The following is a 20,363-nucleotide window of genomic DNA, read 5'->3' on the forward strand; positions in this document are numbered from 1 at the left end:
ATAATCAAATTACATATTTATTAACTATTTATAAGCTTTAACATATTACATAATTATGAACTGTCAAGACTACACTTAAGCAAAAATACCAGACTAAAGAATATACTTAAATCCAGACCAGAAGTCAAAAGATGTTCTAAGACATTACTCAAGAGTATGATAACAAAAAGCTGGGGAAGAGGAAAAACCCACAAGAAATATGGTTAAGTGTAGTCAAGGCTGTTCTGGCTCATAGTGGCCCAACAGAGAACAGTATAAAAATCTGCCTGATCCTGTACCATCTCATAATATCTGTGGTGTTTAAGTCTATTGTTATAGTCATGGCAACAATAGGCTACAGAATGCGAAGTGTTTCTTCTTTAAAGAGCCAAAAAAGTAAGTGTGACAGTCAAAAATTACACTCTGAAATAATACAAATATTAACACAAATTGGCAAATGTATCTTGTTAGAATGCAAACTACCAGGCTTCAGTAAAATGGCCAGCCAGTAGCCCACACCTTCCACAACTAAAATATAAAAAATAAAGATAACAAAGATAATAATCCTTAAACCCTGTTTCCTTGTCCCTCAATTCTGCTCCATATGCAAAGAATCTGTCTCATTTTCAAGTGTTTGCTGACTGTTTCACACCTAAGAGACAAGTGACTAGCCAACAGTCAGCCACTAGACTCAATGAAGGCATAGTCCGACTAGAGTCCTAGCTTCAAACTAGATACTCTTGTGTATTCTTAGCCTCACTGCACCACGTCCAGGTTCACATTATGACACTATCTGGGTATTCTACTGCACAGTTCTTGGGTATCTTTTCCCACTACCCCTTGCATATCTTGGGTTGAAAATAGAAATATAATTTGTTCCAACAATTCCACTACTGGGTGTATTATCTTAAAGAAAAAAGAGCCACAACATCAACTAGCATATGCCCACTTATGGTTTACACACATTATTTACAATAATAAAGAGATGCAATCAACACAACAGACAAATAATTAAAAATACTTTGGTACATTTATACACTGGAACACCATGGAATACTAAAGATCAAGAGAAAATTTACAAAACTGCATTGTATGGATGAATCTCGATGGCATTACGTTGAGTGACAAACTGTGTTAAGTAACCAAAGGAGAAATATTGTACAAGATCACAATTATAAAACACTAAAGAAAGGATAAGACTAGAATCATTCATGGATGGTTACCAGGGGTGGGAAGGAAATAAAAAGGCAATGAGAATTATAAATAAATAACAGTCATATAACAACATAGGTAAATGGAAAGGATATATACAATAAGGGAATGACAAGGTATTATTAATTATTAATGTTACAAAACAATGTGTAGGTATGAATGAAGAACAGAAAAAAATTTGTTAACTCACTCAAATACAACCAAAAATAAATAAAAGAAGAATGTAAACATCCAATAAGTGCAAAGAAAGGAAACTGGCTAGAAATTAGCTCAAAAGTTGAGGTTGATATATAAAGTTATCACTCATTACAAAACTCTTGAAAGTGAATATTTAAAAGTAAAGTACAGTTAATAAGGTTTTCAGAAACTATATAAACCTCATGCATATGGACTGAATCAGGGCTGTGGTTATGGGTAAATACAATAAACATAAACTGGTAAAATAATTTCTGTTCACTTTAAAGCATGGATAGATAATATGAATGAAAATTACTTTTAACAATAAAACATTTTTGTTACATATCTAAGAATACATTTTAAATTGGAGGTGGGGGAACACACTCGGTTACCTTCATTCCTAGAAGCAGAAACACTGTGAAACTTTCCCCTCCATCCTTTAATTTTGGTGAAGTCATTGGTTTTCCCTGTTCTAGAAACAAAGGAAAATCCAGCATCTGTAAGAAAAAGGTTAAAGAGAAAACCAAAAAGTAGAGCAAGTCAGTATTTATTTCAAGTTAATGATTAAAAAGTGATCTGAAATTTAGCAATCCTTTTTTATGATCACAATTATATATAAAAAAATTTTGACCATAGTGTATTTTAAAAAGTGTCTAACAGATATTTCATTTTCATCACAGAAAACTTTAATTTTATGTTTTTGTTATGTGCTGTCAAGTCGCTTGCGACTCATAGCGACCCTATGTACAACAGCCCTAAACTCTGCTCTGTCCTGTGCCAATCACACTGTCTCCCATACACTCATCCCAATTACTCCAGTCACTGAATCCACCTCACAGAGGGTGTTCCCCTCCTGCGCTGTCCCTCCACCCTACCAAGCATGATGCCCCTCTCTAAGGACTGGTCCCTCCTTACAACATGTCCAAAAAAAATGTTTTGCTTTACAAATGCTACAAACTCACCAGGAGATGCAGGATTAGTTCCTGTAAGGTTCCAGAAAGGAAGGCTAGTAGCTGGAGCCAAAGGGAGCTGTACTCCCAGGTATTTAAGATCTATGCTCATCGTTGGATCCACAGAATTCAACTTTAAGCCCACTACAAAACAAAAACATAACAAAAACTCAAAAATCATATTACTTCTCTAATGTTTCTTCTTTTTCTTTGGATGGCTAATGGTTAACAAAAATAAATAAAATTATGGAGTAGAATGAAATAGAATACATAAAGATCAATCTTCTAGGCATTAGAAAGCAGAGATAGATTGACACTGGCCACTCCAAATCAGACAATCATATGACCTATTATGTTGGAAAAGAAAAAATAAGATTTTTCAAATATACACCAAATCCAAATCCAAAGATGATGAAGCTGAAGATTTCTACCAACTTTTGCAATCTGAAATCAATCAAACATGGAATCAAGATTCATTAATAATAACTGGTGACTGTAATGGGAAAAGTGGAAAACAAAGAGGACTGTTACAGAAAATTGCTACCCTGGTGACAGAAATGAAGCTAGACATATAATGATTGTATACAATTAATAATTTATTCATTACAAATGTCTTTTACAGAAAACACCATCAGCAACTATACAAATCACAGACTACAAAAGAATCACACTGACTACATCTGCTGAAAAATCACTGACACAGAGCTACAAGAAAATTCAAACTGGATTTAGAAGCCACGTCACCAAGGGCATTATTCCTAATGTCAGATGGACCTTAGCTGGAAACTGAGAATGAAAAAGCATTTGATTGTATGGATCACAACAAATTATGGCTAATATTGTTAAGAATGGCAATCCTAAAATACTTAACTGTGTTCATGTGAACCTGTGCCAAGAAGCTGTTGTGTGAACAGAGCAAGGGAACACTTCACGGCTTAAAATTAAGAAAGGTATATATCAAGGCTGTATCATTTCTCTATACGTTTTCAATCTGTACACTGAGAAAATTATTCAAGGAGCTGGATTTTCTGAAGAAGAAGTGGCATTAGGACCAGAGAAAGACTTATCGACAATCTGTGTTATACAAATGATACAACCATGCTTACTTTAAGTGAGGACTTGAAATGTTTGCTGCAGAAAAGTGAAGACTACAGCTTTCAATATAGATTACATCTCAGCATCAAGAAAACAAAAATCCTAAACACTGCGCCAATAGGCAACATCATGGTAGATGGAGAAAAGACTGAAATTGTCAATGATTTTATCTTACTTGGATCCACAAACAACACTTGATACAAGCAGTCAGGAAATCAAAACGTGTTGTCAAAAACCTCTCCAAAGGGCTGAAGAAAAAATTTCTATTTAAAGAGTAAGGTGCACTCAATCCAAGCTATTATTGTCTTTTCAATTACATGCTATATGTCTGAAATCAGACAATAAGGAAGGATGACAGAAGAATCATCAATGTCTTTGAGTTGTGGTGCTATATGGAGGAATACTGACTATCCTATGAAAGAACAAAAGCACACACAAATTCTTGGACAAAGTGAAACCAGGATGGTCTTTGGAGGCAATGATGGAGAAACTTCACCTCATATATTTTAGGGCTACTGCTAGGATGACCAGTCCTTAGGAAAAGATATCAAGGTTGAAATGGTAGAGGATCAGCATGAGAGAACCTTCAACAAGATGGACTGACATAATGACTGAAACAATGGACTTTTTATCTGTATATAAGAGTATTTATCAGTAAAGTATACCTGAAATGATGAAGACAATAGAGAACAGAATATGGCTAAGATCCATTGTTTATAGGGTCTTTATGAGTCATGGTCAAACGGATGGTACGTAACAACATGAAGAGCAAAAATTATAAGCATAAATGGTGAAAGACAAACCTTAATTTGGTTCCCATGATTGTGGCATCTGATATTCTGTATCTGTCTAATTCTATCCCACCACTTGTGAATGACATGTTCCACATATAGACGGAAAAGATATGGAGATAGGATGCATCAATGACGCAAATCTTTGCTGATTTTGAACCATGCATTGTTTCCTTGCTCTGTTCTGAGGACTGCCTCCTGGTCCAAGCACAGGTTTCATAGGAGCACAATTATGTGTTCTAGATTCCCATTCTTCTCTAAGTTAGCCACAATTTACTGTGATCCATATAATCAAATGCCTTGGAGTAGTCAATTAAACAGACAGATACTCCTCTGGCACTTTCTGACTTCAGCGAAAATCTATCTAACATTGGCTATAATAATGTCCCTACTTCAGCGAAAATCCATCTAACAATGGCTATAATGTCCCTAGTGCCACCGGCCTCTTCTAAACCCAGCTTGCACATCTGACAGTTCTCTGTTGATACAGTTATAGTTGCTTTTGGATAATCTTCAGCAGGATCTTATTTGTGTGTGGTATTATTTGGTCATTTCCATACTGTCAAATGAGTATGTCAGTTGGCCAGAAAGATGTCCTCCAGGTATCTCTGCACAATCTGATGAGCACATCCAGTGCAGCATCTGTTTGTTGAAATATGTCAATTGGTACGCCAACAATTCCTAGGAACTTGGTTTTTTGCCAATTCTTTCAGATCAGACTACAATTTCCTCTTTTATCACCACTGGCTCTTGATCATACGTTGTTTCTTAAAATTCTTGTGTCAGCCAATTATTTTTGGTGTAGTGACTGTGTACTATTTTCTTTTGATGCTTCCTGATTGATTCAACACTCTTCCCACATCATCCTTAAGTACTGCAACTCAAGGCTTGAATCTGTTCTTCAGTTCCTTCAGTTTAAGAAATGTCGAGAAGAGTTCATCCCTTTTGATTTTCCTACTCCAGCTCTTTGCACATTTCATTATTATACTTTGCTTTGTCTTTCCGAGCTGCCCTTTGAAATCCTCTCTTAGTAACTTCTTGATTTCTTCCCTTTGTGTTGGGAGGCTGGACTTTATGAGGAGGAATATAGCACCAAAATTGGAGGAAAGCACATCAACAACCTGTGTTGTACAGGTGACACAACCTTGTTTGCTGACACAAGGAGGACATAAGATGTTTTCTGCAGAAGGTCAAGGACTATAGTCCTCAATACAGACTGAAGCTCAATTAAAAAAAAAAAAAAAGGATTCTCACCACTGGGCCAATTTGGAAGCACCACGAAAGACAGAGAAGAGATTGAAGTTGTAAACAATTTCAGATTGCTTGGTTCCACAATCAATCCACTCTTAATACCAGCAGTCAGGAAATGCAAAGATGAATTGCATTAGGAAAATTTGCTATTAGAGATCTCTCCAGGATACCTAACAGCAACAATGTCAGTCTAGAGGTTAAAGTGCGCCTGATCCAAGTCATGGTCTTTGCGATTACTTGCTATGCATCAAAGAGCTGGACAATGACTAAGGATAAAAGGGTTTTGTTTGAGTTGTGGTGCTAGAGAGAGTATTGAACATACTGTGGATTGCCAAGAGAACAAACAGGTCTGTCCTCAGGAAGTTTCACCTTTCTCTTTGGAGGCTAGGATTTTGAAGCTCCTTCTCACATACTGTGTGGGCATGTTGCCAGGAGACCAGTCCTTAGAGAAGGACATCATTCTTGGAAAGGTAGACAAACAGTGCAAGAGACCCAAGACCCTGGATGAGATGGACCGACTCGGTAACGTAACAGGGATAGGTGTCTCTGAGAGAATGAGAATGGCTCAAGATAAGGGATGTGCAACAATGAATGAATAGAAATCCAAGTTCTCTATAAACTTTCATCAGAATCTCAATTTTATTTAAAAAAAAAAAAGATAGGGCAGAGTTCATAGCTATTGTACATAGGGTTGCTATGAGTCACAGGCAACCCAACAGCACTTTAACACATCGCCGCAAATGACAGCAAATGTGTTTCTAAGCATGGTCTTCAATTTTAAAAGTGTGCGGCAATGTGTTAAAAACAACTACCATCCCATCTCTGGCTCAAAGCAGAGAATACCAGAAGAACTCTGAGTTCTGCTGATTATGCAAAGATGTATGTCTACAAAGATATCTGACTACATGGGTCATAACAAATTATGGCTAACAGAGAATGGGAATCCTAGAACATTTCATTACGTTCACTCAAAACCTAGATTAAAATACAACTATGAGATATCGTTGCACCCCAGTCAGAATAGCAAAATTTAACAGAACAGCAAGAAACAAATGCTGGCGACATTGTGGAGAAACTGGAACCCTTATTCACTCTTGGTGAAGGTGTAAAATGGTGCAACCACTGTGGAAGACGGTGTGGCGCTTTCTCAAAAAGTTACAAAGAGATACCATTTGACCCAGCAATTCCACTACTGGGAACATACCCCCAAAAGACCATAACTAACATCCACGCAGATATACGCACACCCATGTTTATCGCAGCTTTGTTCACAATAGCAAAGAGTTGGAAACAACCCAAGTGCCCATCAACAAACGAATGGATAGAGCAGCTCTGGTATATTCACACAATGGAATACTATACTGCATTGAAAAACAAGGAACTCATGCAATATTATTCAAAATGGGTGACCCTGGAGGACATTATGCTGAGTGAAGTATCTCAGTCACTAAAGGACAAATACTGCATGGTGCCACTGTTGTAAAACAGGACTGATATTGGGGTTGGGGAGGAGACTGAGAAAGATGAGTTCAATAATGTATACTGCATTAAAACAGACAAGGGAGAAAACTGTTTAAAAGGGATATATGATTAGGAATTTTTGTCATGACAGGAGTCTAGAGCGAGGGCTATATGGTGGAGTAGAGGGTTTGTAAAACAATGAAAGAATTTTTCTTTTACTTTTCCAAGTGGGTATTGTACTAGGGGGGAAGGCTGGGAGGGGAGAAAAGTGCAACAATGAATGAATGGATATCCAAAGTCTCTGTAAATTTTTACTGAAATTAATAATAAATTTAAATAAAACAAAGAAAGGGGAAAAAACCAACAAAAACAAACCTAGATTAAGAAGTGCTTGTCTGAACAGAGCAAGGGAACACTGCATGGTCTAAAATCAGGAAATGTGTGCATCAGAGCTGTATCATTACTCCAAACTTCCTCAATCTATAGGCTAAGTAAATCGCTCAAGAAGCTAGACTCAATGAGGAAGAAATTGGCATCATGATTAAAGGAAGACTAGTTAAAAATCTTTGTTAAGCAGATGACACAACATGGCTTGCTGAAAATTAGAGGGAGCTTGCTACAGAAGATCAAAGACTACAACTTTCAATATGGATTATTATATTTTACTATCTAAGAAAACAAAAATCTTCACCACTGGACCAATTAAGCAACATCATGCTAGATGGAAAAAAAGATAAAAAAATTATCAACAATTTCATTTTACTTTGATCCAGAATCAACACCCCTAGTACTAACAGTCAGGAGATCAGGAAATATACTGCACTGGGCAAGTCGGCTGCCAAAAAAGACTTCTCCAAATACTGAGGAGCAATGATGTCAGTTTGAAGACAAAAGTGTGCCTAATTCAGTCCATGGTCTTTTCAATCACTTACAATTCATCTGAAAGCTGAACAACGAGTAAGGATTATAGAAAAAGAATTGGTGCCTTTGAACTGTGGTACTGGAAAAGAGCATTAAATAGCCCACAAATTGCCCAAAGAATCAACGGATGTGTCTTGTACAGCCAGAAATATCCTTAGAGGCAAAGATAGCAAAGCTTCATCTCAACATACACTCGGCTTGCTGTTAGGAGAGCCTATTCCCTGGAGAGGGGCATCAAATGGTGGAGGGTCAGCGAAAGAGGAAAATTCTCAACGAGATAGACTGACACACTAACTGCAGCAATGGGCTAAATTGTGTCAGAGATGATGAGGATGGTACAGGATAGAACAGATCTGCTTTTCACAGGCTATGAGTCTTACTCGACTCCATGACAACTATCAACAATAACAACCCCCTCCCACTACATCTAAGTAGGAGTGCACAACTGGGTATATGTTATCATCCCAGAGTTTACTGCTCATCTTAGTAGAGTTACAAAAAAAATTTTAGAACAATCTGAAGAAAATGGAAACTAGATCCTTCTCCAGTCAAACTACTAATGAGAAGCCTGGTCTATCCAACATCCTAATTGCAGTCTTAGGAGAGCCTAAGCAGAAGATTTAATTGGCTAAGATAAGTCTGGCCTTCTGACCCAAAGAGATAATAAACATGTATTATTTTAAGATGCGAAGTCATCTGTTCTTTCCCCACCCTAACTCTGGTAGCTTAGTGGTAAGGAGTTGCGCTTACAAAGTTAAGGTACATGGTTTCAATCCACCAGGTGTTCTACAGGAGAAAGACAAACAACCTCCTCCATCCAATTTACTGCCTCTGAAAACCCTCTGAGGAGTAAGCCATAAATCCATTCCAACTAGATGGAATAGTAACAAAAGATAACAGAAATAATAAACATATACAACTGAGATTCTTTGTGCATTTAACCTTTAATGGTCCAACTGCATTCTGAGGTCATCAATATAAACTTGTCACGGACTGATCTTATGACCTATTTATGGCAACTGATTCTCTGGTTTTTATTAGTACTTACAATATGTGAGCCTCTATGTATTTGCTGGAATATTAGGAATTGATCTTTTAGGAATGACGTTAACCTAAATTATAATAAAACTAAGGACAAAGAAGACCAAAGTATTACTTAACCATCACTGAAAATCACTAGTTTACATTTCCAATAAAAAGTTCACAATGCTGTTTTCCAAAATCATGAAGATATTATACAGATTAATTATGGCTAATGTCTGTATGCTCTCATGGAGCTTATCTGTATAAAAGACCTTTTCTATTTAGATCTGCTGTTTCAGAATAAGCATTTTTACAGGGAATAAAATTAAGGTCAATAAAAGAAAATATGGACTGGCAAAAGAATACACAGTCATGTCTTGGGGAAGGTGCAGCTTTGTTTCACGTACTTGGGGCAAGTTGCTCAGAGAGTCTATTCACTAGAGCAGGACATCATGCTTGGGAATGTGGAGAGATGGTGAAAGAGATGAAGACCTTCAACCAGGACTGAAAAAGTTGAATAAAGCACAATGGGATCCCGTGTGTCAGAGACTGTGAGGACAACATAGGATAGGACAGGGTACAGATTTGTTGTTCATAGGGCTACTATGAGTCATATTGTACTCGATGTCACTTAACAACAAATAATGGCCCTAATCAACTTGAGGGCAGTGGAGGATATAAAAACTAAAATGAGAATAACTGGTTTCCAATCTTAACTTTACCTAGCTCTAATTTTCTAATCAGTGAAATAATAAATACTAATCCACACCACTGGATTATATGTTTAAATAATTTACTTATCTTCTCTAAAATACAGAATGTAAATGGTGGTAGACATATGAAATGCAGTTCCCAGACTTCTAAGTTTTACAAACTATTTACTGTTTAGTCAATTCTAATTGATGTCAACATCATTTGTGTCAGAATATCTATTTGCAGGAAAATAAAGACCCAAAAATTACCACAAGATGAATCAAGAATCTAGGCATAAAACCCAAAATTACAAAGCCCACGTAAGAAATAACTGGAGTAAACTTAAGGACTCCACTCAATGGTATAAATAGACAGTCAATATGAAGGCAATGTGCAGTCAAACAACAGAGGATAAACTAGATGACTGAGATCTCTGAAACATTAAATCTGTATGTATATCAAAAGACCTCTCCAAAAGAATAAAAACAGAACCTACAGACTTAGAACAAATATTCAGCAATGACCTATCTAACAAGGACCTTACAGAAAATGCCAGTATTTCAATAAGAACAACAACGATTTTTTTTCTTATTGTGTACCATCAAATCGGACCCAAGAGGCACAGGAGAAGATGGCCCTTCCTTCTCCAGCAGAGCATCTGGTGAATTTGAACTGCATGTCTTTGGGATTGCAGTGCAGCTAAGAACAATTTTAAAATAGGTAGAGAACATAAACAGACATTTCATAAAAGAAAACATTCAGATGATCAATAAAACACATTAAGAAATGTTCAAGATCATTAGGTATTGTGGTTGTGTGAAGCTGAGTCAGAATCTACCCATAGTTGACCGTCCAACAAGTTTTCAGAGCAGTTTAACTGCACAAGAGGATGTTCCTCATCCTTTTCCAAAGGAGCAGCTGGTGGACTTAAACTGCATGCTTTCAGAACTGTAGTGTAGCGTTTTACCACTAGGCCCTCAGAGCTATTGTTATTATTGTTAAATGCTGTCAAGTCGTAGACGACTCATAGTGACCCATGAACAAAAGACATGAATACTTGTATAACTTTTATTTCTCCAAGTTCATAGTTTCCAGAAGCAAGCTATTTCGGAAGTGGACGCCATTCCTGCTTCTAAGCTTGTTTTCATCAGGAAGCTCCACCAAACTCTGTCCACCATGAGTAACCATTATCACATTTTACACATCAGTGTCTCAGTGTTTAGCACCACAACAATCAAGAGTTACCTCTAAATGGACACCAGTGCTATACCACTTAGAAGAATGTTTGACCAAAAACAATTAAAACCACGCCTGTGGGCCACAGATTAAAATCACTCTCCTTTGGCTTGGTAGTGTAACTTTCTGTCCACTAGGCCAACAGAGCTCTCTCTCTAATATTGTTGATACGCAAATCCAATCAGCAATGAAACATTTCTCACCTCAGCAATAACAGCAATATTCAATAAAACAGAAATCAACAGATGCTGACAATGATGTAGAGGCAGGGATTCCCATGCCTTCCAGGTGGGAATGTTGGGTGCTTCCTCAGAAAATTGGAAATAAAAACACCATATAATCTCCAGCAATCTAACTACTAAATATATTTATCTCAAAGAAGTAAGAGTGTTTACACACACACACACACACGCACTCTCTCACTCGCTTATGTTCACTGCACCTTATTAACAGAAACAAAGAAAAACAACAAAAACTCACATGTCCATCAAGGGACAAATAGCAAAAGAAAACTACAGTACATTCATGCAATGAAGCAGTAAGCAACACTAAAGAATCTATGAAACACTTAAACATTTATGAATCTAAAACAGAAGGGGGAAGAAATCTAAAATTATCAGAAATCAATCACAAAAAGAAAATTATAGCATAGACTAGCATTATAAAAAAATTGAAGGAAAGGTTTACACACAATCATTTATGGACAATTTCTAAGGGTAGGCAGGGAAAAGAAAAGAGTAAAAATAAACAGTTGAGTTGGGTAAAGGGCAAGGCAGCATATAATAAGGGATAGACCAAATAATGTGATTCATTAATCAAAAAGCACATGAATGATTGAATGAGAAAAGGAGTATTATTTGGAAACTTTCACTCAAACAGAAATAAATTTTATGTTTAAAAGAGAAATGAGAAAGGTAATGTTATCAGGAAGGGTCTGTCTGAACAAAAGACATGCCTGGTCTGCAAAAAGGATAAGGATTTTCAACAAAATAGTGTGACACAGTTGCTACTGGCTGAACCACAGGAGTGTTTGTGAGGCTGCTGTAGGAAGAGTTTTATTCTGTTGTATGAACTAGTCTTATGATGACTGCATCTAAGCCAATTAAATGGCATTTAATCACAAAAGTGAAGGAGAATTTTTGTTTATGGCACAAATAATTAATGTTAATAGTAGTAAAAAGATTTGGAAAAGGGCAGCAAGAATTTCAAGAATATAAGCAATGTCTGGTGCAACCACTGTGGAAGGCGGTATGGCGCTTTCTCAAAAAGTTGCAAATAAGAGATACCATTTGACCCAGCAATTCCACTACTGGGAATATACCCCAAAGAGACCATAACTGACATCCAAACAGATATACACACACCCATGTTTATCGCAGCTTTGTTCACAATAGCAAGGAGTTGGAAACAACCCAAGCGCCCATCAACAAACGAATGGATAGAGAAGCTCTGGTATATTCACACAATGGAATACTATGCTGCACTGAAAAACAAGGAACTCATGCAGTATTATTCAAAATGGGTGACCCTGGAGGACATTATGCTGAGTGAAGTATCTCAGTCACAAAAGGACAAACACTGCATGGTGCCACTGTTGTAAAACAGGACTGACCTTGGCGTTGGGGGGAGACTGAGAAAGATGGGTTCAATAATGTATACTGCACTGAAACAGATGAGGGAGAAAACTGTTTAAAAAGGATATGTGATTAGGAATTTTTGTCATGACAGGAGTCCAGAGCGAAGGCTGCATAGTGGAGTTGACCTGGGGGAAGGTTTGTAAAACAATGAAAGAATTTGTCTTTAACTTTTCCAAGAGGGTAGTGTACTGGGGGGGTAAGGTTGGGAGGGGAGAAAGGTGCAACACTGAATGAATGGAAACCCAAAGCCTCTGTAAACTATCATTGAAATTACTAATAAACTAGGAAAAAAAGAATATAAGCAATGTCACTGAACTGTACAAGTAAAAATTATTGAAATGGTGTATGTTTTGTTAATATATACCATTAATGTATCTATTTTTTTTTTGGCAGTCCATGGGATACTTTCTCCAATGCCAAAGCATCAAAAATTCTTCTGTCATCCTTAGTTACTATCCAGCTCTCAGATGAATAGCAAGTGTCTGAAAGATCATGGCTTTAATCAAGCACAGCTTAGTCTTCAAACTGACATTACTGACTCAGTAATTTGGAGAGGTTCCTGGTTATAATTTTCTCAATGTACTATACATCTGTCTCCTGATCCCCTAACTTCTTGTACCAAGACTTGACTGTGGACCCAAGTAAGATTAAGCCATTAACAGTTTCCATCTTTCCTACATCTATCATGATGGTGCTTATCAGCCCAGTGGTTAACAATTTTTATTTTCTTGATGTTGAGACATAATCCATATTCAAGGCTGTAGTCTATGATCTCTTGCAGAAATAGTTTCAAGTCAGGTTGTTGAGGAGGGTTCCTCCAGTCCTGATGTCACATTCTTCTTCATGGAGTCCAGCTTCTTGAATAATTTGCTCAGCATACAGACTGTATAGGTTTGAAGAGAGGATATAACTGTTACACACATCTTTCTTAATTTTAAACTATGTAGTGTTCCCTTGCTCTGTGTGTCGTCGAGATACCTTGAACTCATAGTGACCCTAAGTAAAATAGAAGGCTACCTGTCCTAAGCCAGTCCCATTGACTCTGGCACATCTACCCCCACTGCACTAGTTACTCACCAATCCATCTCATCCAGGGGATTCCTCTCCTGCGCTGTCCCTCTACCCGTCCAAGCATGATGTCCTTCTCCAAGAACTGGCCCCTCTTGGCCACATGCCCAAGGTATAAGAGACAGAGCTTCAAAATCCTCTCCAAGACAGTTCTATTTATTTTCTTGGTCCTCCATGGGAAGTTCAAGGCGCTTCTCCAGCACCACAACTTAAAAACATCAATTCTTCTTCTGTCATCCTTAATCACTGTCCAACTCTATGATGCACAGCAAGTAACTGCAAAGACCATGACCTGGATCAGGTACACCTTAGTCTCTGGACTGAAATCGGTGCTTCTCAGTAGTCTGGAGGTCCCTAACAGATTTACCTAATGCAACCCATCTTTTAATTTCCTAACTGCTGGAGCCAACAACAGTAATAATCACGGGGCCAAGCAAGCTGATACTGTTAACAATCTCAATCTCTTCATCTATCATGGTGCTGCCAGTTGGCCCAGTGGTGAGAATCTTTGCCTTCTTGATGTTGAGCTTCAATCCATATTGAAGACAACAGTCCTCTGCAGCAAGCACTTCATTCAGGTCATCCACAGTTTCAGCAGCTCTTTAGAAAAAAGATGCGCTATCTCCTCCCATGCAATGTACTGCCTCTAAAAATCCACCAGAAGATCAGCTATGATTTGGCTCTGACTCAATGGCACATAGTGTTTGTAGGCTTAGTCTTTCAAAATAATGCTGCAATAAAGTATGTTCTTGTTATGTGCTGCAGAGTCGCTTGCGACTCATAGCGACCCTATGTACAACAGCCCTAAACTCTGCTCTGGCCTGTGCCAATCACACTGTCTCCGATACACCCATCCCAATTATCCCAGTCACTGAATCAATCCACCTCATAGAGGGCCTTCCCCTCCTGCGCTGTCCCTCCACCCTCCCAAGCATGATGTCCCTCTCCAAGGACCTGTCCCTCCTTACAACATATCCAAAGTATGTTAGATGAAGCCTCAGAATCCTTGCCTCCAAGGAGTCTCCTGGTTTAACCCTTTCCAGGATGAATATGTTTGTTTTCCTAGCAGTCCATGGTACCCTCAATACTCTTCTCCAGCACCACAGCTCAAAGGCATCATTCTTCTATCCTCCTTAGTCACTGTCTGTCCAACTCTCTGATGCATAATGAGTGATAGCAAAGACCACAGCAATAAAGTATATACAACATAAAATTTTTCATTTTTCAGTGGTATTAATTACACAAGGACTGCTGGCAGAGCAAAGGTTAAGTGCTAGAACATTAATCAAAAGGTCGATAATTTAAGCCCACCAGTCTCTCCAAATGAGAAAAAACAGTCAGTCCAGAAAGGGTCACTATGAGTTAGAAACACCCAAACGGCAATGGGCTTAATGCTTTTTTAAGTTTTTTTTAGTTCAGTGCCCAGAAAACGGTAGTTTTCTATAACTGCCTGCCATCATCTAAAAATTGGGAGCTATTACAAAAAAATGCTGACTTAAGTTTCTCTTGGAAAAAATGGAAATATGGGAGAATGTTGTTGTTAGGTGCCGCTGAGTCAAGCACGACTCATAGGGACCTAAAGAACAAAAGATCTGAATCCGGTATCAGCCTGCACCATCCTCACACTTACACATAAAAGATCATTGCAGCAGTCACATTTTCAACCCACTTGGTTGAGGGTCTTCCTCTCCTTCGCCGACCCTCCACCCTTCCCAGCATCATGTCCTTCTCCAAAGAATAGCACCTCCCAGCAACATGCCTTTGAGTTGTGCTACTGGAGTAGGGAATATATCATGGATTGCTATCTTGGAAAGAGTGAAACCAAGTTGTTCCTTGGAAGAAAGGATTTTAAAGCTCTGTCTCACACACTTTGGGCATGAGGCCAAGAGGGACCAGTCGCTGGGGAAGAACATCATGCTTTTTAAGAGTAGAGGAATAGTGCAAGAGAGAAAGATCCTGGATGAGACAGACTGACTTAGGACCTGCAGAAATGGGGGCAGGTGTGTCAGAAACAGTGAAACTGCCTCAAGATATGCCAGGCAATAGAGCCATTGTACATAGCTGAGTAGCAGGTGACTCCACAGCACAAAACAACAAGCCACCACCTAGAATGGACTAGCAACACATTAAATAAATACAAGACAGATTTAGGGAGCTCTGCTGTCCTACTGGTACAGAGCTGCACTGACAACACAAGAATAGAGTTTGAATTCATCAGCTGCTCTGTGGGAGAAAGATGGGCAATCTCCTCCCATTTTAACTCACAGCCTCTGAAAATCCACTGGTCAACTATGCGTCAATTCTGACTTGAAGACTGTCAGTCGCACAAGGAGAATGTATTCTATTACAGTCCTAACTATAACAACAAACATATATGGGCAAGTTTGTTGTGGTGAGGTGTCAAGTACAACTCACAGCAACCCTAGGAATAACAGATCTGAACCTTGCCCTATTCCTGTGCCATCCTCACCATCTCTAGTATACTTGAGCCCACTGTGTCATTCCACCTCCCTCAAGGTCTTTCTTTCGCTGACCTTCCACCTTTCCAAACATGATGTCTTCTTCTAAGGCCGGGTCTCTCCTTTTTTTTTTTCCAAAGGGTAAGTAGACACCCCCAGAAAGCCACTAAAAAGATGGAAAATAATGGGCAGAGAAACAGAAAAAAAATACAACTTTCTTACAATGATACACTTTTCTTCTTTGCAGAATAATATAAGCGTCGTAAAATTACGACAAATCCTTCACAGTTGCAAATATTTCCCTTAGTATAAAGAACATGTAAACATGCTTTTACATAAATGAGAGGAGTTATAGAACTGCAAGCTGACTCAACAATAGTAAAGTTCAACAAGGCAGAAAGAAGAAATATTGGCAAGGTTGTAAAAAGATAAGAACTCTTACTCACTGTTGGTGGGTATATAAAATGGTACAGCTACTATGGAACGCGGTCTGGCACTTTCTCAAAAATGTGGAAATAGAAATATCATTTGACCCAGCAACTCCATTTGGGAATATATTTCAAAGAAACCAGAGCCAAAATGCAAACAGAGGTATGCACATCCATGCTTATTGCTGCATTATTCACAACAGCAACAGGATGAAAGCAACCCAAGTGACCATCAACAAATGAATGGATAGGAAAACTTAGTACATTCACACAAAAACAATGAACTTATAAAACATTACGCAAGATGTGGGAGCCTGGAGGACATTATGTTGAGTGAAATATCTCAGTCAGAAATGGACAAATACTGCACAACACTGCTGTTAGAAAACAGGACAAGCATGTAGGGGTTGGGGAGAGAATGGGAAATTTGTTAGATAATAAACACTTCATTAGAACAGATGAGAAGAAAAACCGTCCAAAAGGCATGTATGATTAGGCATTCTATGCACGAGAACAACCAGGAATAAGGGGTGTATGGCAGGATGACTTGGGGGAGAGAGTGAGGAGAGGAGGAAAAGAAAATGTTCAACAATGAGAGGCAAAAAATGGGTGTGTATGTTTGTCTTTGTGTATCTATACAAAATTTTAAAAAACAAAACTCAGTGGAGAGTCAGCTATGAATTGGTTCTGATTAGACATTACATAATAAGAATGTGTGTGTGTGTGTGTGTGTGTGTGTGTGTGTGTGTGTGTAAAAAGGAAGAAAATCCAGGCTTCATCCAAGATTCATTTTGCAAGAAATTAAATCGAAGAGTGAGTAAGAAAGAGAAAAGAAAAGAGGTTGAAAGAGTAGGAGAGTATGCAGACAGGAAAAATGCAAAAAGAAGATGGAAAGGAGAACTGGCTGGTAAATCATTCAGGAAGTTATTACCTTCTTGAAGAGCAGGATGAATCACCTGCTTGTGACGCAAGGACTTCAAATCTTCTAGCAATTCCTTTTCCAACTGGGAAATTCTTACTCTGGAACCTATTCAGAAAACAAATGATGACCCAACAAGCTGTACACTGAGAAGGAATGTTGCCATCTTTCACTCCTAGAACCCATGTAGCAAATATTTTTCTCTTTTTTATGCTATTATGTAGTTAATACCTGAATCATTTGTGGTTGATGTCTGAAGATTAGCAGGTTCTTCTGTTGGCCCATCAACTGCATGAATGTCTAGAGCTTCCTGTATTTAAAAAAAAAAAGTACACTTCCTATCACTTCTAAAAGCGATATTCATTTTTGTTTAACAGTTTAAAGAATTTAAAAGGAAAAAAATATATCATCATGTTTACAATAGCAAAGCTGGCTTTACAAAACACAAGCATGTTTTGTTCTCATTCATACTTTGATAATTTTCTAAATATTTTCACATTAATATCATTTTATAATAAAAAGCAAAAAAGAAAGCAAAACAACAGAAAAGTATAATCAGCTAACTAGCTTAAAACTGTATTTACTTAAAAAACAAAACAAAGCTGTATTTACTTCAACTGATATAAGAATTTCTCAGACCCTCGACATTTACTCACATAACAAAGAATAGAATTTAACATCCATGTAACTGTTTTAAACATAGATAACGAGAGTTCTTTGAATACATACTAGAAAACAATTCAAAGAGTTATTATAAAATAAATAAATAATCAATCTGTGAGAAAGTAGAATAAACATAAGCATTAATATTTGCTTTTCCAATAGTATCACTGTACAAGCTTTAGGAAAAGGTGAGGAGATGGACTCAAAGAGTTTGCAAACTTTTTATTCTATTTATGTCTTTCAAAAGCCTGCAATGGTGAAAATCCCAGTTAAGACTTAGGACTAAAAATTTCCCACTAAATACAGTAAAAAATTAAAGAACTAAGATCTAATCAAACCTAAATTTTTAAGTCTATATAAATACATATATATAGGGAGCTATTATGAGCTGTGGTACCTGTCACTAAACCATTTTAGTGCCTGTCCCTCCTCCAAACACATGAGAATACATCACAAAAACTGGACTTTAAATTGGTTATCAGTTAGTATATAAAGACTAATTAGTTCTCAAAACACTGGAAATTACAATCTTACCTTCGATTCAAAGGAAACAAAGAGAACACCATCCACATCTTCCAGATCAGGCTTCACATCTGGAAAAGTACTCCCAGGACTCAGAGGGGTATTCTTTGTAGAAGTCAGAGACTTTCCAGTGGTTTTAGGTGGCCGCCCTCCCTTACAGAGTTTCCATTTCCGCGGCCTCCCTCTTTTCCCAGTGATATTTGAAGAGGTATTCTGACTAGCAGTCGCAGCCTTTGGAGCTGGGGCAATTCTAAGCATAGCAGTTTTCTTTCTACCCAAGTCCTCTTTTCCAGAAAATGAATCCCCAGATGAACTCTTAGAATTATTATCTTGTGTTCTTTCTGTGCTAATGCTGTCAGATATATCAGGATATTTCCATTGAGGCTCATTAAATAAAGGGTATTTCTGTATCACTCTGAAATCTGATGAATATTTTCTAAGACCATTTTCTGATTCTTTTTCTAAACAGAGGTCAGTCTCATTGGAATTTTCAATATACGCAGGCAAATAGTCTAATTCTGCCAACACTGAAGATTTATCCTTCCGAGATGTAGAAAGCACGTTATCAGGCAGCTCAGAAATCTTCACTGTGCTTTTAGTGACAGCACAGGGCTCCAGACAAACAACTGGCATCTTTCCAGCATCTAATTTGAACATTTTCGCTTTAGCAATACCTGATGGGCTGCTTGGTAGCCAGTTAGAAGAGGAATGTTCAGCTTCTAAGTTATCAACTTTACTATGTCTTTTTAGCTGTTTCTCTAGTATAGGATCATCATCACTGTTTGAGTATACATCTGTTTCCTCATCTGTCTCTTCCTGTTTCACACTGACACCTTCTGGGCACTCACCAAGCTCATATTCATAATCATCTAGAGGTTCCTCTTTAATGACAACATCGAAGGGTCCATTTGGATCTAATGGTGAAGTTACATGGGAGCAGTCTTCAAAATTATTGGCAACAAGACTAGAGAACAGGATGATAAAAAGGATAAAATTATTGACGAAACAAGATTCAAGGCAAAAAGATAAGACATCACTGGCAATTGATTAAATAAACATTTTATAAATTGATTTTTCAAAAATTATAACATTTTTACATTTCCTATCATTTCTCTCTCTCTCACACACACACACACACACATATACAAATAATTTTTAAGTTTTAACAAGTGATACTCTTACTATTTACATTAGAAACCAAGATACTGGAAAACATTTGTCTTCCTACAGGAAAATTTCTGATGAACTCAAATTTTGAAATTTGGATAGCACTGACTCAGTATCAAGCTCTAGAAATTCAGTGATTAAAAACTGAGTCCTCCAGACTACCAAATTAGTATGACTGAAAGCATTTTAACATTTTAACAATTTTAAAGCATAAAATTTCATAATCTTTAGTAGTTTGATGATGTCATTACCATGTGATCTTTTTTCCTCTTAAAAATGGTAAGTACAGCCTCTACTAAGCCTTCCAAACTAAAGGGACAATTTAGTTCAAGGCAGAAACATATGATCCACATTTTTATTGTGTCAGATTAATTTAAAAAATAATAATTTTATCAGTCCCCCTTTCTCCTAATTAGCCATTAAGAGGAACAAACTATCAAATGTGGATTACAGTTGTTATCCTTTTACAATACTCTTCAGTCTGCATGCTTAGTAAATAATCTCAGAAACTAGATTATGGGGTGAAAGCCATGGCATGAAAACTGGAACATTACTTCCACATCAACAACTTATGAGATACAAATGAAAGAACCTTTTTTGCTGAAAGTGAAGATGACACAAAGCATTTATTTTATAAAGACCATAGCATTCAAGATACTGAAGAGTTGAATAGAAGATTTCAAAAGGCAGCACCGGAAGACAAAGTAAAAT

General features: G+C 37.5%; 1 protein-coding gene across 2 annotated transcripts in view; it reads right to left on the reverse strand.

The window, feature by feature from the left end:
* MGA (MGA, MAX dimerization protein) overlaps positions 1-20,363 on the reverse strand; it is an 81,045-nt gene that overhangs the window by 39,122 nt on the left and 21,560 nt on the right. For both annotated transcript variants that reach the window (XM_006882990.1, XM_006882989.1), the window contains exons 2-6: positions 18,498-19,449; positions 17,532-17,610; positions 17,313-17,408; positions 2,331-2,462; positions 1,761-1,865 (exon numbers count right to left, since the gene is read on the reverse strand). In XM_006882990.1, coding sequence (XP_006883052.1) covers positions 1,761-1,865; positions 2,331-2,462; positions 17,313-17,408; positions 17,532-17,610; positions 18,498-19,449 — 1,364 coding nt within the window. The remainder of the gene's footprint in view (positions 1-1,760; positions 1,866-2,330; positions 2,463-17,312; positions 17,409-17,531; positions 17,611-18,497; positions 19,450-20,363) is intronic.

Source organism: Elephantulus edwardii, unplaced genomic scaffold (assembly GCF_000299155.1).
Source record: "Elephantulus edwardii isolate Elephantulus edwardi_28Jun2011 unplaced genomic scaffold, EleEdw1.0 scaffold00026, whole genome shotgun sequence".
NCBI lineage: Eukaryota > Metazoa > Chordata > Mammalia > Macroscelidea > Macroscelididae > Elephantulus > Elephantulus edwardii.